The sequence below is a fragment of the Orcinus orca genome, chromosome 20 (assembly GCF_937001465.1).
Source record: "Orcinus orca chromosome 20, mOrcOrc1.1, whole genome shotgun sequence".
NCBI lineage: Eukaryota > Metazoa > Chordata > Mammalia > Artiodactyla > Delphinidae > Orcinus > Orcinus orca.
In genome coordinates, this window is record NC_064578.1 from 26805035 (window position 1) to 26827454 (window position 22420).

The 22420-nt window shown below is 42.7% G+C and overlaps 1 protein-coding gene across 3 annotated transcripts in view; it reads right to left on the reverse strand.

The window, feature by feature from the left end:
- Positions 1-21833, reverse strand: part of CCDC113 (coiled-coil domain containing 113) — a 35295-nt gene extending 13462 nt beyond the window's left edge. For all 3 annotated transcript variants that reach the window (XR_007474285.1, XM_049703336.1, XM_004264946.4), the window contains exons 1-7: positions 21634-21833; positions 19345-19471; positions 18201-18362; positions 15448-15603; positions 14395-14475; positions 11862-12017; positions 7310-7417 (exon numbers count right to left, since the gene is read on the reverse strand). Coding sequence is in view for 2 of the 3 variants with exons in the window: in XM_049703336.1 (XP_049559293.1) it covers positions 7310-7417; positions 11862-12017; positions 14395-14475; positions 15448-15603; positions 18201-18362; positions 19345-19471; positions 21634-21734 (891 nt within the window). In the remaining variant the exon portion in view is untranslated. The remainder of the gene's footprint in view (positions 1-7309; positions 7418-11861; positions 12018-14394; positions 14476-15447; positions 15604-18200; positions 18363-19344; positions 19472-21633) is intronic.
- Between the last annotated feature and the right edge of the window lie 587 nt (positions 21834-22420).

The window sequence follows — 22420 nt, forward strand, 5'->3', positions numbered from 1 at the left end:
GACGTGCAGGCTCAGCGGCCATGGCTCACGGGCCCAGCCGCTCCGCGGCATGTGGTATCTTCCCGGACCAGGGCACGAACCCGTGTTCCCTGCATCGGCAGGTGGACTCTAAACCACTGCGCTATCAGGGAAGCCCCATTTTCTTTTTTTAAGTTCTAGGAATTTTCTTTATATTTCCACTCAGCTTTCATGTATTTCTTTTTCTTATTAGTCATCCATTTTCTACACATCAGTGTATACATGTCAATCCCAATTGCCCAATTCATCACACCACAACCCCCAACCCCTGCCACTTTCCCCCCTTGGTGTCCATACATTTTTTCTCTACTTCTGTGTCTCAATTTCTGCTCTGCAAACCAGTTCATCTGTACCATTTTCTATGCTCCACATATATGCATAAATATACGATATTTGTTTTTCCCTTTCTGACTTACTTCACTCTGTATGACAGTCTCTAGATCCAACCACGTCTCAACAAATGACCCAATTTTGTTCCTTTTTATGGCTGAGTAATATTCCATTGTATATATGTACCACATCTTCTTTATCCATTCGTCTGTCAATGGGATTTAGGTTGATTCCATGACCTGGCTATTGTAAATAGTGCTGCAATGAACATTGGGGTGCATGTGTCTTTTTGAATTATGGTTTTCTCTGGGTATATGCCCAATAGTGGGATTGCTGGGTCATATGGTAATTCTATGTTTAGTTCTTTAAGGAACCACCATACTGTTCTCCATAGTGGCTGTATCAATTTACACTCCCACCAACAATGCAAGACACTTCCCTTTTTTCCACACCCTCTCCAGCATTTGTTGTTTGTAGATTTTCTAATGCCCATTCTGACTGGTGTGAGGTGATACCTTACTGTAGTTTTGATTTGCATTTCTCTAATGATTAGTGATGTTGAGCATCCTTTCATGTGTTTGCTGGCAATCTGTATATCTTCTTTAGAGAAATGTCTATTTAGGTCTTCTGCCCATTTTTGGATTGGGTTGTTTGATTTTTTGATATTGAGCTGCATGAGCTGCTTGTATATTTTGGAGATTAATCCTTTGTCAGTTGCCTCATTTGCAAATATTTTCTCCCATTCTGAGGGTTGTCTTTTCATCTAGTTTATGGTTTCCTTTGCTGTACAAAAGCTTTTAAGTTTCATTAGGTCCCATTTGTTTATTTTTGGTTTTATTTCCATTACTCAAGGAGGTGGATCAAAAATATCTTGCTGTGATTTATGTCAAAGACTGTTCTTCCTATGTTTTCCTCTAAGAGTTTTATAGTGCCCGGTCTTACATTTACGTCTCTAATCCATTTTGAGTTTATTTCTGTGTATGGTGTTAGGGAGTGTTCTAATTTCAATCTTTTACATGGAGCTAACCAGTTTTCCCAGCACCACTTATTGAAGAGACTGTCTTTTCTCCATTGTATATCCTTGCCTCCTTTGACATAGATTAGTTGACCATAGATGCGTGGGTTTATCTCTGGGCTTTCTATCGTGTTCCATTGATCTATATTTTTGTTTTTGTGCCAGTACCATATTGTCTTGATTACTGTAGCTTTGTAGTATAGTCTGAAGTCAGGGAGCCTGATTCCTCCAGCTCCGTTTTTTTCCCTCAAGACTGCTTTGGCTATTCAGGGTCTTTTTTGTCTCCATATAAATTTTAAGATTTCTTGTTCTAGCTCTGTAAAAAATGCCCTTGGTAATTTGATAGGGATTGCATTGAATTTGTAGATTGCTTTGGGTAGTACAGTCATTTGCACAATATTGATTCTTCCAATCCAAGAATATGGTATATCTCTCCATCTGTTGGTATCATCTTTAATTTCTTTCATCAGTGTCTTATAGTTGTCTGCATATAGGTCTTTTGTCTCCCTAGGTAGGTTTATTCCTAGGTATTTTATTCTTTTTGTTGCAATGGTAAATGGGAGTGTTTCGTTAATTTCTCTTTCAGATTTTTCATCATTAGTGTATAGGAATGCAAGAGATTTCTGTGCATTAATTTTGTATCCTGCAACTTTACCAAATTCATTGATCAGCTCTAGTAGTTTTCTGGTGGCATTTTTAGGATTCTCTATGTATAGTGCCATGTCATCTGCAAACAGGGAGAGTTTTACTTCTTCTTTTCCAATTTGGTTTCCTTTTATTTCTTTTTCTTCTCTGATTGCCGTGGCTAGGACTTCCAAATCTATGTTGAATAATAGTGGTGAGAGTGGACATCCTTGTCTTGTTCGTGATCTTAGAGGAAATACTTTCAGTTTTTCACCATTGAGAATGATGTTTGCTGTGGGTTTGTTGTATATGGACTTTATTATGTTGAGGTAGGTTCCCTCTATGCCCACTTTCTGGAGAGTTTTTATCATAAATGGGTGTTGAATTTTGTCAAATGCTTTTTCTGCACCCATTGAGATGACCATATAGTTTTTCTTTTTCAATCTGTTAATAAGGTGTATCACATTGATTGATTTGCATATATTGAAGAATTCTTGCATCCCTAGGATAAATCCCACTTGATCATGGTGTATGATCCTTTTAATGTGTTGTTGGTTTCTGTTTGTTAGTATTTTGTTGAGGATTTTTGCATCTATATTCATCAGTGATATTGGTCTCTAATTTTCTTTTTCTGTAGTATCTTTGTCTGGTTTTGGTAACAGGGTGATGGTGGCCTCATAGAATGAGTTTGGGAGTTTTCCTTCCTCTGCAATTTTTTGGAGGAGTTTGAGAAGGATGGGTGTTAGCTCTTTAAATGTTTGATAGAATTCACCCGTGAAGCCATCTGGCCCTGGACTTTTGTTTGGTGGAAGATTTTTAATCACAGTTTCAATTTCATTACTTCTGATTCATCTGTTCATATTTTCTATTTCTTCCTGGTTCAGTCTTGGAAGGTTATACCTTTCTAAGAATTTGCCCATTTCTTCCAGGTTGTCCATTTTATTGGCACAGAGTTGCTTGTAGTAGTCTCTTAGGATGCTTTGTATTTCTGCAGTGTCTGTTGTAACTTCTCCTTTTTCATTACTAATTTTATTGATTTGAGTCCTCTCCCTCTTTTTCTTGATGAGTCTGGCTAATGGTTTATCAATTTTGTTTATCTTCTCAAAGAACCAGCTTTTAGTTTTATTGATCTTTGCTATTGTTTTCTTTGTTTCTATTTCATTTATTTCTGCTCTGATCTTTATGATTTCTTTCCTTCTGCTAACTTTGGGTTTTGTTTGTTCTTCTTTCTCTAGTTCCTTTAGGTGTAAGGTTAGATTGTTTATTTGAGATTTTTTTTGTTTCTTGAGGTAGGCTCGTATAGCTATAAACTTCCCTCTTAGAACTGCTTTTGCTGCATCCCATAGGTTTTGGATCATCATGTTTCATTGTCATTTGTGTCTAGGTATTTTTTGATTTCCTCTTTGATTTCTTTGTGATATCTTGGTTATTTAGTAATGTATTGTTTAGCCTCCATGCGTTTGTGTTTTTTAAGTTTTTTTCCCTGTAATTGATTTCTAATCTCAGAGCGTTTTGGTCAGAAAAGATGCTTGATATGATTTCAATTTTCTTAAATTTACTGAGGCTTGATTTGTGACCCAAGATGTGATCTATCCTGGAGAAAGTTCCGTGCACACTTGATAAGAAAGTGTAATCTATCTGGTTTTGGATGGAATGTCCTATAAATACCAATTAAATCTATCTGGTCTATTGTGTCATTTAAAGCTTCTGTTTTCTTATTAATTTTCTGTTTGGATGATCTGTCCATTGGTGTAAGTGAGGTGTTAAAGTCCCCCACTATTATTGTGTTACTGTCGATTTCCTCTTTTAGAGCTGTTTGCAGTTGCCTTATGTATTGAGGTTCTCCTATGTTGGGTTCATATATATTTATAATTGTTATATCTTCTTCTTGGATTGATCCCTTGATCATTATGTAGTGTCTTTCCTTTTCTCTTGTAACATTCTTTATTTTAAAGTCTATTTTATCTGATATGAGTATTGCTACTCCAGCTTTCTTTTGATTTCATTTGCATGGAATATCTTTTTCCATCCCCTCACTTTCAGTCTGTATGTGTCCCTAGGTCTGAAGTGGGTCTCTTGTAGACAGCATATATATGGGTCTTGTTTTTGTATCCATTCAGCAAGCCTGTGTCTTTTGGTTGGAGCATTTAATCCATTCACATTTAGGGTAATTATCAATATGTATGTTCCTATGACCATTGTCTTAATTGTTTTGGGTTTGTTTTTGTAGGTCCTTTTCTTCTCTTGTGTTTCCCACTTAGAGAAGTTCCTTTAGTATTTGTTGTAGAGCTGGTTTGGTGGGGATGAATTCTCTTAGCTTTTGCTTGTCTGTAAAGCTTTTGATTTCTCCATCGAATCTGAATGAGATCCTTGCCAGGTAGAGTAATCTGGTTTGTACGTTCTTCCCTTTCCTCTCTTTAAGTATATCATGCCACTCCCTTCTGGCTTGTAGAGTTTCTTCTGAGAAATCAGCTGTTAACCTTATGGGAGGTCCCTTGTATGTTATTTGTCATTTTTCCCTTACTGCTTTCAATAATTTTTCTTTGTCTTTAATTTTTGCCAATTTGATTTCTATTTGTCTTGGCATGTTTCTCCTTGGGTTTATCCTGTATGGGACTCTCTTCTTCCTGGACTTGGGTGGCTATTTCCTTTCTGATGTTAGGGAAGTTTTCAACTATAATCTCTTCAAATATTTTCTAGGGTCCTTTCTCTCTCTCTTCTCCTTCTGGGACCCCTATAATGCGAATGTTGTTGCATTTAATGTTGTCCCAGAGGTCTCTTAGGCTGTCTTCATTTCTTTTCATTCTTTTTTCTTTATTCTGTTCTGCAGCAGTGAATTCCACCACTCTGTCTTCCAGGTCACTTATCCATTCTTCTGCCTCAGTTATTCTGCTACTGATTCCTTCTAGTGTATTTTTCATTTCAGTTATTGTATTGTTCATCTCTGTTTGTTTGTTCTTTAATTCTTCTAGATCTTCGTTAAACATTTCTTGCATCTTCTCTTTCTTTGCCTCTGTTCTTTTTCCAAGGTCCTGGATCATCTTCACTATCATTATTCTGAGTTCTTTTTCTGGAAGATTGCCTATCTCCATTTCATTTAGTTGTTTTTCTGGGGTTCTATCTTGTTCCTTCATCTGGTATGTAACCTTCTGCCTTTTCATCTTGTCTATCTTTCTGTGAATGTCACATGCATACATTTTTTTAATGTTAATCATTTTATTCATAGCAATTCTTGGCACATAAGTATTGTTGAAGGGATGCATGTGTGACTGCAGGATAGCAGCTTCATGGCTGTGAATAAATCAAGTGGTTAAGATCTAAGAGTCTGAGCCTGGGTTTGAATTGCTGATCTGCACGTAACAGAGGTGAGACTTGGAACAAGTAAACTTAAGATTTCTGTGTCTGAAGTTATATATACAATGAAATGGGGATAAAAATGTTACTTGCCTCAAGTTTATTATAAGGATTAAATAAAATAAATAACTTTGTGACACATGTACATTTTTGATGGGAATGTAAAATGGTGTGGCCACTTTGCAAAAGAGTTTGGCAGTTCTGTAAATGTTAAACCTAGAGGTACCATATATATAACCCACAGTTCCACTGTTAGCTATATGTCCAAGAGAAAAGAAAACATATAATCACACAAAAACTTGTACATGAATGTTCACAGCAGCATTATTCAAAATAGCCAAAAAACAAAAACAACACAACTATCGATCAAACTGATGAATGGATTAAACAAAATGTGGTACATGCAAGGAAACATTATTCAGCCATAAAAAGAAACAAGTACTGATACATGCTATAACATGAATCTTGAAAATATTATTAAAGTTAAAGGGTCACACTGTATGATTCCTTTTATATGAAAGGTTGACAAATAGCAAATTCACAGAGACAGAAAGCTGATTAGTAGTCACCTATGGCTGGAGGGTGGGAATGAGGTGAGGTGAAATGGAGGATTTCTAATTGGTCCGGGGTTTCTTTCTGAGGTGACGAAAATGTTCTAAAATAATTATGCTGATTGTTACACAACTCTGAATATACTATAAACCACTCAAATGTACACTTTAAATTGGTAAATTATTTCATATATGAATTATATCCCAACAGAGCTGTTTTTTAAAAAGTTAAGAAAATGAAAATATACTAAGTAGTGAATGCTGGGCTTTTAAAAATTGATTTCATGTTTTACTTGTAATCTAATAAATATCATCCCAAACAAAGAAATACCACAGGAATTCTTCATGGAGAGAGCACACAGACTTTTGCTTCACCTTTGTTACCGGCCACTCTGCAGTGAGACCGACTTTTTTGCAAAGGGTACTGGTTCTCCTTCAAAGATATGATGTGGATGCCATGGCAAAACTGAGTCAGATGTAGTAATCCTGTGGCTTTTTGGCCATTGTAGGCAGGTTTGGGGCCACACATGCTGCTGGGGACACTTCAGGCTCATTCAAGGCAATGATAGTAATAACTGAAATAATGGCTTTAAGAGGTTGACAAAGCATCGTCCTTTCTGATTACTGCAACAAGGGCTGTGACGTCTTTTTCACAGACGTGGAAACAGTTCTGTCTAATTCAAAGGCTTGCTCAAGGCTAGAGACTGGCAACACAAACCTGATACCAGGCCTTCTGAATACAAGTCCAGGGTTCATTTTCCGTCACCTTGCCCCCAAAGTCTCCTTTAAGTCATATCCTAGGTGCGTGTAACTGGTGGAAATTCAACTCTATGTGTTCAACAAAATAATGAGAGCACTCAATCCCAATGCAGATATCGGGAGCTCAGATGACACCACACATTTTCACATGGTGACCACAGGCCCTGGAGTGGGCCTGGGACAGAGGTCACAGGTCTGCCATCTGAGCATCTGCCGTACCGAGTGAGAGCTCCATGTTTAAAGAGCTTTCTCTCCTTTACACAGAAAGTTATATTTTGCCATGTGTTCTTTTTCTCATATCAGTTACATTATTACATGCATCATACATTTTTTTGGCCAGATTGAATACACTACACTTTGAATGTGGTACCTTATGGGTCACTTAAGGAATTCTTGAGAGTCATCTGGACTCTGTAGTTTCTAGATGATTTCATGATTTCTGACACTAGATTCTAACCCGGCAGTAAAATGCAACACCATGGACTGGAGCCTCCAGGGGCCACTTTCTCATTTGATGGCCCAGAGCTATATTGGTTTTTATTATCTAGGCTTTTCTACACAAAAACCAAGGTGGCCTAGATCGTGGTGAACGCTGACCCGAGCCCTTGCAGACAGAAGGAGAAAAACACCAGAAACAGTATGTTTTACCCTCTCCTACCTCCTCTACTTGCAGGGTTTCTTTTTCAACTTTTTCGAGTAACTCTTTTCTCAACAAGAACTCTTTGTCCAGATTGACGGACATTTCCATGGCTCGGTGTAGCTTGCTCTGAAATATAACAACACAGCAAGTCTTGAGCAAAGATGATTGCTTAGAACTATAGGAAGGATAGACAGACAAACGGCTCTTTATTAAGCAGGAGACTAGAAGGACCAACCAGGAACTTGGGCCTGCCCGTCTCATGGCTGCCCAGATTTTCAGAATCCTGGTGTCTATGTGGCAGGGGAGGAGAGGACCTCGGGAGGCTTGTCCTCACCTGCAAGGTAGCCAGATACATCTGGGCCCAAATCCCACCCCACCACTTACTAAGAGAACCTCTCTTAACTAGGGCTAGTTGCCTTGTAGGGTTGTAGAAAGGCTTAAGGGAGACAAACCTGGTAAAGTGTTGAGCACAGTGCCTAACACATGGAGAACCCACGGCAGACGGCCGCCATCACTACCTCACTTGGATGAAGAGGTGGATGCTACTGTGAGCCCACTGTACAGGTGAGGGAGCTGACTTTTAGGGAGGTGAAACAACTTCCCCAGGGTCACAGAGACGAGGGGGAGCCAGGTTTGATCCCAGGCAGCGTGACTTCACAGCCTATGGACTCCACCACTGTCTCCAAAGCCTATGAGGACTGGGCATGCTGGTGCTGGAGAGTTTCTGCAGGAGCTGCTCCACAGCTTCCTGTTGCATCTTTTGCTGCTGCCCCTCACCAGCTCCTCCCTGGCCCCTGCTTCTTAGGTTTGCCCCCTTTGGACCTCCATCTACTAATGGTGAAGAGTCAACCTGGGGGAGTTGGGATGTGCTGTGCTTGGCTGAGGAGGAGGGGGCCGAGGGACAGAAGCCAGTGACTCCAGGGGGCTGGCCAACAAACCCTGAGAACCTACCCAGGCACTGGTCGGCAAAACAACCTAGGCCCGGCCACCAAGAGGCCGGCTCACAGCCCTGACGGAGGTACAAGAAGAAATGCCAAACTGCAACTGTGCCAAGCACCAAGAGTGCATGGGCACTGGTCCCGAAGGTTTCCCTGTGGGAAGGGATGCTGGAAAAAGAGAGGTGAAGTCAAGTATGTCTAGGTAAGAGGGGTGGGAAGAACGTTTCAAGCTAAGGAAAGAGCCTTGGGAGAGGAGGGTCCAAAAGGAGCCGGGGAAAGGAGGGTACTGGGGCAATGCCCGAAGGTATCAAATCTTAGACCTGGCAGAAAAGCCTGGAGCCACCTGCCTGGGGGAACTTAGAGCACCTGGGGCCACCTCCCTCCCCATTCCTCTCCTCTCCAATCCCTTCTTTAAGGCTCATTTCCTGTTCCACATCTCGCATGAAGTTGCTCTTCTGAGGAAAGCAAAAGTGGATAAGAGGCCAGGCAGAGGGGGTCAGCTGTGGGGAAGGGAAGGCAGGACAGGTCTTCACTGCACACCAGCCAGTCAGGTGGGAGAAAAGGAGAGCAGAGGGAAAACAGTCATTCACCCAACAACTTAGAGAGACAGTTAGAGACACAGGGCAGGAAAGAACGGAAGCTCGAGGCAGCCCCTGGCTCTGCTGGGGCGGGGCCTTCAAGGAGGTGTAATGGAGTAATTTGGGATCCTGAGCCGGATGATGGTCATTGAGGCAGCTACTTCTGAAAAGGCATGTTAGCTTTCTGTTGCTGTGGAACGAATTATCACAAATTTTGTGGCTTAAGGTAACACACATTTATTATCTCACAGTTTCTATAGATCAGAAGTCCAAGCACAGTGTGGCTGGATTCTCTGCCCAGGGAGCGACCCACCGTGCGGGCCAGGGCTGGGTCTTATCTGGACCTGGGGTCCTTGCCAAGCTCACAGGTTGTTGGTGGGAAGCATTTCCTTGAAGTTGTAAGACCGAGCTCTCCATTTTCTTTCTGGCTGTCAGCAGGAGGTGGCCCTCGGCTCCTGGAGGCCGCCCTCAGACCCCTTCCATGTGGTCCCTCTATCTTCGAGCCGGCAATGGAGAAGTTTTCATCCAGAGAATCCCCTTCATGCTTCAAATCTCTGCCTTCCTCATCCAGAGAAAACTCTCTACTTTCAAAGGGCTCATGTGATTAGGTCAGACCCACTGGGATAATATCCTCATCTCAAGGTCAAGGGTGCCCTCTAATCTAACCTAATCATAGAGCAGAATGGAACCTAATAACAGAATCCGTCGTATCCAGAGCCCTGGGCATTGCGCAGGGTGAATACACCAGGGGGCGGGGAGTCTTGGGGGACATCTTGGAATTCTATCTAACACAAGGCATCACTAGTTTATACACGGATCACTAGTTTACAGTCAGTTAAGAGCGACACCTCAAGGCTGTAGTCACGTGCTTATATTCTATCAGCCTCCATCAGGCAGGGCCTGAAGGCATAGCAGAGAAAAAGGGTTGACTGAGACCCACTCATAAAACTCATAGAAGAGAAGAGACCATGTCTGTCTCCTTCACAGCTGTACCCTCAGCACTTAGCCGTGTGCCTGGCATACCGTAAGTACTCAGTACATTTGGCAATAGAGGAAAATTATTCTATATATTTTTAATGAGGTCTTATACTTGGGTGTTTGACATTTATATGAAAGTGATCCCTCCTGCCACCCTTCCATCCCCTAAACATACACCTGAATTTTTAGCAGTTTTTGACAATACATGCTGAGCACCTGCTTTGGCCAGGCCCTGTCCTCAGTGCCAGGGACACATCACAGACCAGCCAGAGGTCTGTCCTGGTGGTAAGTCACAAAAACTTGCTTCTGAGAGGCGACGCATCGACCCATAGTCCCCAGTAGAGTCCCCATTCAAACCCAGGTGAGGCCGGACTCTACAACCCACAGTTGTTGGGCCCCGTTTCCCCCAGGAGGCCTGAGAACTGAGACACGGAAAAGTGAGCCTGCTTCTCTCTCAGCCCCTCGCTGTGTCACCTTAGGACTCCAGCAGGCATCTCGTCCCAGCTCCACCATCTGCTTGCTATTATTCTAAACAGGCCTACAGGCATGCTGGCCCCTGGGATTCTGACCGGAATGGCTCCCATTCTGCCCACCGTGGCCTGTGTTGCCGCTGCTTGGGTGTCACAATCAACAGGCACTGTGCATTTAGATGTCCTAAGCAGCGCAAGCCCTGGACCTAGCTGTTGCATTTTATAAACCAGTAGCTCCACTCCAAAGCCCTAGCTTTCCCCCACAAGACCAGACTGGCCCTGTGCCACTCAGTTGATTTCTCAGAATAAGATCAAGGTCCAATGTACCTCGAGGTACATACCACGTACCTCGAGGCTCTCCAGTTGGACACATGAATTTCAGAATGTGAGCATGGCCTTGTGTACACACGTTATGCCAGGGGAAGGCAGTTGGGTGAGGTGGGACACGCACTGGACTAGGAGTCCAAGCTCAGTCACAAACATGTTGCTTGAATCCAGCAACTACTCTGCCTCTTTCGGCCTTTGGTTTTTCATTTGTAAAAGGAAAATGCTGGACAAACATAAACCTAGTCTAAACACATTCGAATTCACATTTTTAAATGACACTGTGTGGGCCAAATGAAGCTTACCTATGAGCTACCTAAGCCCGTGGCCGCTCTTGCCACCTAGACACTAGGCCAGGGGTCAGCAACCTTGCTCTGTAAAAGGCCAGATAGTAAATATTTTAGGCTTTGCAGGCCAAGGGGCAAAATTGAGCATGTTGTGTAATTACCTACACTAACAAGAGAGAAAACAAATTTCCACAAATGTTTTATTGATAAAATTCAAAATAAAATAATCAAGTATAATATTTTGGAATGCAGGTCTACTATTGAGGAGAATGAAATTTCTCAGGGAGAAATCAATTTTGCTTAATTGGGTTTCAAAGGGAGTGTCCTCTATCAAATCAGTTGCAAATGTTCTTCTGTAAAAACCATCCTTAGCTCCCAGACCAGTGGGCAGGATACACGGGCCCACAGTTAGCTATTGCATCAGACAGCTGCCAGCACGGTCACCAGGCAGCCTGGTCTGCCGAGGACAGGCCATGCTCATACCCACAGTTTCTGCTTAATTATCAATAGTGCCTCTTTCTCTACAAAAAGGGTTCTGTGTGGATGAGGAATTATTTAGTAGATTTCTGCTTTATAGCTAAGATGATTTCCTTTGCAGGGTTTTAAGCAAGGAAGTGCTTTCACACACTAAATTAAACAGGGCCCTAAATGTGGCTGGTTATCAAAACTCACTGTGCATAAAAATCATCTGGGAGTTAAGGAAAAAAAAAAAGATGCATGGCCCTCACCCCCTAATTCAATTGGTCAGGGTTGGACTAGAGAGTCTGTCTAACCTTTAAATAAACAAAAGGCTCCTTGGATGGTTCTAATGCGCAGCCAGGATTGTGGGGACATCCGGAGTATTTTAGGAGACATGGCTTCGTCGGGAGAAATCAAAGAGCAACAGGGGAATGAAGGACGCCTAGGCTCTCAGTGAAACCACAGTGGTGCCCTAGTACCTCTCTGTGGCTGGAAAGGTAGGCACAGGAAGCCCCGAGGACCAGCGCGGACCTTACTTTGTACGCGTTAAGGATCCGCAGGGTGTTTCTGGATACCAGCTTCAGCTGGATCAGTTCTTGATTCCTTGCTTCAATTGTCTTTAAAAACTGAGCATTCTCGATCTTCAGCTGCTGAAAGTCAACATCGTGGAGAGCCTCTCCCACCTCTTCCTTCTACAGCTCAGAGAGAGGAAACGATGTGAGGTTGTGACTTCTGAATGTATGGCTCGCACCTTGCAATTCCTAGTGAGCTTTTGGAAGTCAGTCATCATTCAGTCATTCAACAAACTTGGATTGGGGATCTGCTTGGTGCCAGGCATGGTGTTAGGTCCAGGGATAGAGATCTGAGTAAATATGATACTCCCATACTCAATGACAGTTCACAGACAGGTCATAGCGTGGTGTAGTGGGACACACAGGGGCAGAGGGCAAACAGAAGCCCCTCAGCCAGCCCAGAAGAGAATGGAAGGCTGGGTCAGGGAGGCTTTCCCCAGGAAGTGGTGCCTAAACAGGGCTGTGTAGGAAGAAAGGCCATTTAAAAGTTGTTTTTAACCTGGAAAACCCAGGACAAGCAGCCCATAAACGTCCTTCCTTTGATCCCATGACATTTCTGCATGGGGGGTGTATCAGTGCACTGGGTTCACTCCCCAGCCCTGGTCCCACCTTACCTGCCCCACCAGGTCTGTGCCATCTTACATTTGTGGTACACAAGAGCCAAACTCAGGTCTGTTCCCCATCCTCATGTGCTACTCATGCTGTACTACCTCCTAGAAGGCATCTTCTTCCCTTTCCCCCGAAACAACAGAACAATTTCCTTAAGCCCCAACTGACCCACCCTCTAGCTCAAATGCTCCCAGCCCATCTTCCACACCAGAGGGCAACCCCTCCCTCCATGCAGCCTCCTGAGGCTGCGGCTCCTGGTCCCTGCCACTGCTTCCTCTGTATGGCAGTTATGCATCCATGCCTTTTCTCACCATCACCACTCCCTGCTAGCCTGCGAGCCTGCGAGGGCAGGACCACATCAGTGTCATCTCTGTGTAGCAATGGCTTTCAGGTTAAAGGTCATCCATCTGCTTCCCCTCTCACGCTTCAGGATGCCTGAGCTTGCATGAAGTCCAGAGAACTAGGAACTCAGTATCAGGAGGCAGCTCAGCTGGGGCCACGTTCTTTCTTACGCTGAACTCAACTCTCCTTGGCTGACACTTTCACCCCAAGCCAGCTCCACCCTGGGGGCCCTCCCAAGCAGTATGTTCTCTTCCCCGCAGCGACCAGAGCACTCGGAGACAGCAGCCATGGCTCTTGTGGGCTCCTCCTCCTTGGCCCCATCAGTTGCAGGTCCTTTGACGTGTTTTCTCTCCCCTTGCTCTCCATTCCCTCTCCTACGTGGACTCTAGTTTACAGATTCTTTCACGTGTGGCACTCTCCCTGAGACACAGTGCTCCAGGTGGGCTACTCAGAACAGAGTGCAGTGAGACCACTCTTTTCTGGAGGGCACTGTGGAGTGCAGCCTAGGCTGCAGCACTGCCCCCAGCTGAGCGGACTTTATCAGCTTCTCCATGACTAAGCCACCCAGCACCTGTGCAGATATTTGGGAGGATCAAAGTGGAGGACCTTACGTTTGTCCTTAGTCACCTCGTGTGTTAAAGTTGTCCCAGCCTGTTGAGCCTTTGGGATCCCAAGTCAATCAAGCAGTAACTCCCAGACATCTTAATTCTCCTGCCCAACTCTGTGTCACTGACAGTGGCCACCTCTGATGCACATGCCATCAGCACCCATATAATGAATTAATAACAAAAATATTGAGCTAAAAGAGGATGGAGCTATGTAACCACTTTCTAGAGGCCCTGTGCCATGTCTGCCTTACCGCCTTTAATCAGGAGCCTTTAAGGTCAGCTGTTCAAAGACTTACCAAGGCATACTACTAACTGTGCCACCCGGCCACATTCCCCAAAAGGGTCAATAAGTATGTCATGAGGGTCTTTTAAATTCAAGCCAACTCCATCTACAGATTTGCCAGCACAGAAACTGTATTAATTTCCTGTTGCTGCTGTAACAAATGACCACAAATTCAAGGGTTTAAAACAACATAAATGTATTATCTTATAGCTCATGAGGTCAGAAGTCTGAAATGGTTCTTTGGACTAAAATCAAGGTGTTGGCAGGGCTGCATTTCTTCTGGAGGCTCAAGAGGGGAATCTGTTTCCTTGCCCTTTCCAGCTTCTGCAGGTAGCCTGCATCCTTTGTTCACAATCCCTTCCTCTGTCTTAAAAGTGCATCACTCTGACCTCTGCTTCCATTACCAAATCTTCTCTGACTCTCATTCTCCTGCCTCCCTCTCATCAGGACCCTTGTGATTACATTGGACCCACTCAGATAATCTACAATAAACTCCCCATCTCAAGATCCTTGACTTAATCACACCTGCACCATCTTTATGCCACGTAAGGTAACATACTCACAGACTCCAGGAATTAGGACGTGGACATCTTTGGGAAGACGTTGTTCTACCCACCACAGTAACCTTAAAAAAAAGAAAGACAAAGCCACATACCTGCCTCAATTGTAAAAGCATCTTTTTCCTCTGGACTTTGAGAGAGGCATTTTTCAAACATAATTTATCCTTCATATTATCCTGAAAAATAAAAGCAAATTTTAATCCATTGCTCTTCTTCTTCCCTGTTGGCTTGAAAAGTTGGCAGGTCTGGGGCTGCAAAACTAAACCTTGAGCCCTAACATTCAGTCACCTTTTTTTAAGTCTTTTATGGCTACTCAACCTGGTGTTGCTATGGTATTTTACTCATGACCAAAAAGCAGAGGAAACTGGGTCTGCTCCATACAAATTTTCTATTGATTTTAAATTCAAGATAACTTGGGTATATCTTTAGGTATAGGGGCCTTTACTGACAAAATGATTTATGATTCTTTGGTCTATTATTCTCTTGGTAATTTACATAATTTTTATTACATATAGCATGTTACAGTTAGTGACTCTACCTATCTCCAGGATCCAAAGTTTGATATGCTACAAAACCTTTGGAAAAGAAGGAGCATTTTATGTCTCATTCTTACAATAATGGAACTCAAAGAAATTAAGATTTACTTGTCGCATGCCATGTAGTCACCTGACTAGATAGACTCACACCTTTCTCAAGATAACATCAGATCTTGAAACAAACAGCAAAATACAGTAAGTCGCCTACATACGAACGAGTTCCATTCCGAGAGCGTGGTCGTAAGTCCAATCTGCTTGTACGTCCAACAAAGTTAGCCTAGGTACCCAACCAACACAATCAGCTGTATAGTACTGTACTGTAGGTTTATAACGCACGTTCACATCTTTGACAGGTCGCAACTTGAAGGTTCCTATGTAGGGGACTTACATACGGTCTGAGATACTATGAATATTCATCCTGCCTGACTGATTTTAGACTTGATAAACTTGCATTTTAAGACACACATGCTGTGAGGGACACAAAAAATCTGCATATGTGGGCAGCGTTTACAGTGGACCAAATGGAGTGGGGCTGCCTCACGTGGGCCACTTCTGTGTCATCGTTCTATGAATCTATTTCCCCTTCTAAGCTCTAACCTCCTGCCCACTCACCCTCCGGCGGTTCATGTCCTCAATGTACTTCATCACTTTCTGAGTGGCCAAAATACTCCCTTTCTTCTTGGATATGGTCTTTAGAATATCTTTTTCAAACTCATGCACTTCTCTCTGAACTTCGGTCCACCGAATTTCAGCTTCCTCAATGATAGCCTGGGGGAGCCAGCACAAAGAGAGAACAGTTTACAAAATTTCTCAAGGATATAGCCGTCTAAGGAAACCTACACATATTGGGTGACCTATTTGTGTCCCAATGCATAACGTTTCTTCTTAGTCTTAGAAATATATCCTTAAGATACAAATTGGACAATACGAATATTATTATTTAAAAGCATGCCTCAAAAAAGTTATAGTCTCGATATAAAGGGGAAGAACAAACAAAAACAGGGCCTTGGGACTTCCCTGCTGGTGCAGTGGTTAAGAATCTGCCTGACAATGCAGGGGACATGGGTTCGAGCCCTGGCTCGGGAAGATCCCACATGCCGCGGAGCGACTAAGCCCATGTGCCACAACTACTGAGCCTGGGCTCTAGAGCCTGCGAGCCACAACTACTGAGCCCTCGTGCCACAACTACTGAAGCCCGCACACCTAGAGCCCATGCTCCGCAACAGGAGAAGCCACTGCAATGAGAAGCCCACGCACCACAACGAAGAGTAGCTCCCGCTCACCGCAACTAGAGAAAGCCCACGAGCAGCAACGAAGACCCAACGCAGCCAAACATAAATAAATTAAAAAAAAAAAAAAAAAAGAGGTGATGAGGGTAGATTTAAAAAAACAAAAAACAAAAAAAACAGGGCCTTGAGTATCTCCAGAAATATGTATTTCCATATCTGAAACATTATTTATCCATTAAAAATTATAACATTAATATAATACCATATATATATAAAATATCTGGAAGGCTATATGCCAAAACATTAACCACAGTCATATCTGGAAAGATGGATTAGTGGGGAGGCAAAGAAGCACTCTGTAATTTTAAAAAAGATGCTATAAATGAATCTATGTATTGATATGGAAAGATATTATTAAGTGAAAAGTATGGTTTATAAAATAATATGATACCTTTTTATAAAGAAATTCATACACACATAGAAAATAATATAAATTCTAGGAGAAAAATACAAGAGCCAAATACAAGTCTTAGGTGGTAAGACTGTGGATGTTTTCAAATGTTCCTCTTTTAGCTTACCTGTATGTTTAAATTTTGCTACAACAGAGATTGTCTTTAAATAAGAAAACACAAACACACATACATTATTTTAAAGAATGAAATGAGTAGCTGCAGAGCAAATCATCTTTGTTCAGGCTTTTTCACTGGGCACCAAGAAGCAAAAGCATCTTCCTTCTCCGGCTGGCGTCTGGCCCCAGCCTCCTCCCTTCCCATCATCTTCACAGGCCAGAACATCCATCCACATTAAATGCTACTTCCTATGCATCGCTCTTCTGCTCAGTTATCCTCACTGGGGTCCTGATTTCTAAGACATCAGAGAGAAGCCCCTCTGCTTGGCTTTCAAGGTCTCACAGCCCTACTCGACCTGATTTCCTATCATAGCCCCCAAAGCACCCTCTTCTCTAATCACACCAGCCTCCTCAAGGTCCTAACTTGCCATGTTCATTCCTACCTCCACTTCCTTGTTCATGTCATTCACCTTACCTAGGGTGCCCTTGTCTTCCTATTCCTTAAACAAATGCCACCATTCTTCAAGGCCATGCCAAGTCCTATGTCCAGCCCCACCTCCTCAACACAGTCTTCTTTGACCACTCTAGCCCACATCGTGATGTTTAATCACACAGTCTAGCATGGCAGGACAAAGCTACCACATCCTGACCTCCTTTAACATGTTAGAATTCAACGATGCATGTTTGGAAAGAGAAAGAAGAAGAGAGGGGAAAGGGCAGGAGGGAGGGAGAGAGGGAGAGAGGGAAAGAAGGATAGGTTTATGCAGTACAGATGATTCTATCAATGGAGACATGAGTCCACTGATCCATCTCTTTCAAGGAAATGAGAGTGATTCTGTGCGTGCCTCCATTTAGAAATGGAAAAAGTTAGAAATAGAACAGAAATATCTATTTTTCATACAACATGGCTACCAAATGCAAGCCAACAACTTCATCCCATGGGCAATGAAGTTAACAGCGATGTTTCTTCTCTGGAGGAAAACTGATTGCAGTGGCCTCCAACAAGACATGAACCATGGTCATGGATGCTTCATATGGAGGGTGACAAGGGATTTTTCACCCAACTCACTGACTTAAACCTCCAGCCCATTTTATTATTAAGAAATTATTATAAATTTTAAGGGCATTTATGGTAATTATGGTTATGGGGTTTTTTTTAAAAGAATCCATATCTTAGAGACATATATTGAAATATTTACAGATAAATATATGTTTAAGATTCACTTCATAATAGCCCAGTGGCCTATTACGAGGGGGAAGTTGGTAGGGATATGGAGGGAACAAGAGTGGCCATGCATTTATGACTGTTACGTGTGGGTGTTGAATACATAAGGGTTCACTGTGCTAGCTTCTCTACATTTGTGTATTTTGAAATTTTTCATCTTAAAGAGTTTAAAATTTGATATCTCCTCAAGCAGGTGGTAAGTTCCTTAAAGGTAGGTCCTCAATTTATCTTACCCTACTTGTGTTTCTCTCAAAGCACCAACAGTTGTATGAACATACTATAGGTACTTCTTGCTGAGGTGGAAACGGGGAGCCCAGGGAGGACAGCCTATAGGAAGGTATACCTCGTGATGCTGCAGGTCCCTCTCGGCATTTGCCCTTATGTGCCTTATTTCACTCTTTGTGTCGTCCAGCTCTTTTTGCACAAGCTTCAATTTTTGGTCCACGCTGAGGCCTGTTACACGTTCCAGACTTACGCGGGATTTGGATCTACGCCTGCCTCGTAACTGTAACACAAGAAAAACAAAGCCATTGTCAAATAGGAATTGGCAATAAAGCAGCCTAAGGTGGGCATCGAAACGACCACTCAGGCCTGCTAGAAATCGCTCTGAATGACATCCAGAGAGAACCAATTCAATGTGAAAGGATTCTGGATATTAGGCCTGAGGTGATGTTCATTTCACAAGTCAACCTAAGGCACCGTGCCAAATACTTCAAAGGCCTATGCTTGACAATGAACTGAAAATAAATAAGGGAAAGTGTCTTGAGGGTGGGAAAACCATGAACCTGCTATAGACTAGCACTCAAGTCAGTGTCAGAGAAAACCTGGAGCTCAGTGCTGCCCAAACTGAACACAGAAGAGAAACTGCATCGGGGGCCACGGTGTTCAGCAAAAACCAAAAAGACAAGAATTTTGGATTTCCTAGGCATTGAAGCCAAAGGGCAAAAGCAGGTGGCCCAGGGAATGTGTGGACCTGAAGATGACATTGTTTGGCCCTCAAAAAAATAGACCTATACACAGTTTTAAATTAAAAAGAAATTAATTACCCACATTTGAAAACCAGAGGTTTCTACCAAAATAATCCAGATTTCCAGCTTCTCTTGAAAAATCAGCTGCTCTGGCAATACCAGGTTGTCTGGCTGGCCCTTTTAGATGAGGGAGGAACTCTCCAGTGCCCACACCAGGCCCATCTTCACTCCTGTATGTGGCTGGCCAGGCCTTGTACACGTTTGGGTCCCCAGAATGAAGGGAGTTATTTCAAATTAACTAAGATATTCTGTGAGGGTCAATCCACTGTGAGTTGAACCTGATTCCCTTCATACTCATTTGAAAGAGAAACCTTGAAGGGGAAGGAAGAATCAAAAGTAGAACAGTGAGAAAGTCATATGCCACTTGGCCAAGAGGGAATACCAAAAATGGACAACAAACACCACTTGCATCTAAAGGGACAAACAGAATAAAAGAATTCTTAGATCTCTCTTGTGTACCTGTGCAATTTCTGCTCCTGACATTCTAATTTCTGATAATTGTGAAGGTTGCTGGTCCCTGGGCTCCAATTTATTGTAATATTTTTCAAACATCTCTGTCTCAGTTTTGAGAGCAGAGTTTCCGTGGCTGCAAGACAGAAGGTGCCTAAGTAAGTTCCACCAATAGGAGTTTAAACCCCAGATAACTAGTATTTAACACTTACTAGCTTTGTATGACCTTTTGCAAGATATTTAACCTCTTGGTGCCTCACTTTCCTCATCTGTAAAATGGGAATAATAACAGCACCTATCATCGAGGGTTGTGATAAGAAATGCAAAGACTTTGGGTCAGTGTCTGGCACACAGTAAATGCAATTTAAGTATTCTATATATTTTTAAAATACATCTAATGAGCCACAAAATTCAGAGCACTGGGATTACAGGCATACTTTAGGGATATTCCAGGTTCAGTTCCAGACCACCTCAACAAAGCACATATTGCAATAAAGTGAGTCATATAAATTTTTTGGTTTTCCAGTGCATATAAAGTTATGTTTATATTATACTGTAGTCTACTAAGTGTGCAATAGCATTATGTCTAAAAATATATATATACCTTACTTTGAGAACTTTATTGCTAAAAAAATGCTAACCATCATCTGAGCCTTCAGTGAGTCATAATCGTTTTGCAATAGTAACATCAAAAATCACTGATCACAAATCACCATAGCAAATATAATAATAATGAAAAAGTTTGAAATATTGCAAGAATTACCAAAATGTGACAGAGACACGAAGTGAGCAAATGCTGTTGGAAAAAGCGGCATCAATAGACTTGCTCAATGCAGGGATGCCACAAACCTTCATTTTGTAAAAAACACAATATCTGCAAAGTGCAGTAAAGCAAAATGCAATAAAGTGAGACATGCCTATATATTTTAAATTGCTACAAGTTTCTTCTTCAAGTATCTTCTAACCCATTTGTGAGTTTCCTTCTGAATTACTACTGAATTCTTGAAATTACACACATCCACAATCTTCAGAGGTTTTTCCTTTAGTTTATATTTCTTGCCTCTTTCATTTCCAGCACGCAATGGATGAAGCATCCACTAGAAGTCTATTATAAATGGTGGAAAAGCTTTGAATAGATGGTTTTTAAACAACTAGAGATAATAAACCTAGCTTATTCTGTATATGCCAAGATTATGACCCTTTTAATTTATGTAACGTACATGTATGCTCTAATATGAGTGTGTATAATACACACATATGTATGTAAATGTATATATGAGAGAGAACAGCTCTGATATTTGCATACATTATTGAGCTGAATATCTGTTTATTGAGCTGAAAACTCTGTTTGGCTGAATTTTAAGATTAGTGGGAAAGGATCAACAGAAAAGCCCAATATATCAAAGCATCTTTCTTTTTCAGCATATGTCATGTTCCCAATGTAGGCTGGGGAGTTACACCTGAGTCTTAATCTTAGCACTACCACTGACTAGTTGTGTGACTGTAGGAAAGTGACTTAACTTTTGTGTCTGTTTCCTCACCAACTTTCTAGGGTTATGGGCCATTCTATAAGGTAATATATGCAAAATACTTGGCACATAATAAGCACTCAAAAGATTGTAGCTATTTTAGCAATAAGACCTCAATTCTGACCTAAACTATTTATAAATATATTGAAGTAACACCTATTCAGCTGCCAGGCCAGGATATTCTGTGTGAGACCAGTAAGTTGTACAATTAACCTCAACTACATCATGGAATCTTGACATCCAATTTACTTGCTATAGTAGATACTAAAACAGACTGCTAAAAATACAGAATATTGAGCTAGTCCTTCTTTGCTGTCCACCTCCATGCTTATACTCAGGTTCAGATATAAGTTGTTTCATACTAAAAACATCTCAATAGCCTCCTTTCTATCTGCTGCCACATTAATTTTAGCATAGAATCTTAGCATTGGAAAGGGGCTTAGAGGTCACCTGGTCCAAGCTGCCGCCGCACAGTAGAGGAGCGGCTAAGCACACAGTGTGGCACCAGACAGACCCACCAGGCTGAAGCTCTGGCTTCACCAATTACCCTCTGCGCTTCGCACCACCTTCTTTTTTTGGCTCCATCAGTGGCTTGATAGCGCCATGGCAGTGGAAACACGGGAATAAAGAGCAAAGGTAAGCGCCTTCCCCACTTTGGGGGTCTCAGTTTCCTCAATGTTCAATGCGGGCTAGGAGCATTCGGTGCTGGACCACGCTCCGGGCCCACACGCTGAGGAGGAACCGCCCCCAGAAGCCGACAGGCTGGTACCTGAGCTCTTCCACCAGCCCACACAGCTGGGTAACAGGCAGCTCGCTCTCATCCTGGGCTTGCGCCTCGCTGGCAGTAGTCTGAGAGTCCTCGTCCGTCATCACTGCCGAAGCCACCCTCGTCAAAGCCCCTTGTTAATGCCGAGTGTGGCCGAGAGCGCCGTGGAGCGAGCGGCTACGCGTCACTCTGGCTGCGACCTAGCAGTGCGTTGCCACGGCGACCCGACGCGTGCGTGGAGGGGCGGGGCTTCGGAGGCCCCGCCCAGCGCTCCCGCCCAGCGCTCCCGCCCAGCGCTCCCGCCCAGCGCCGCGCTGACCAGCGCGAGGTTACCGGCCTTGGCTAGACACGTAAGTGCATTCACTGTTCACTTTTTCAACAATAATTCTTAAAATGATGATAATAACAGCTACTGTTTGCTCAGCACTTACTATGCCCTTGGCACCGTGTTAAGCATGGTTTATGAAAATCCTTGCAGCAACCTTGTAATAGTATATATTCTTCTCTTTTTCCAAACTGGGAAACTAAGACCCAGAAAGTTCATTTGATTTGTCGGAGTGTCCTGCTTCTTGCACCTCACTGTGAGGCCTCTACTCTGTTCGCCACCTGGCACCTCATACATACTCACTGTAGTTTCTCTCGGATACTAATAACCTGCATTCCTGGAAGGAAAAAACTTGGCTGATTATTAAATGGGTATAAATTCAAGAGACATTTCTAAGTAGTGATAATGTATTATGTCCTGAGTATCCTGGGGTAATGTATGGAGCAGACCATTCTGACCCTCAAG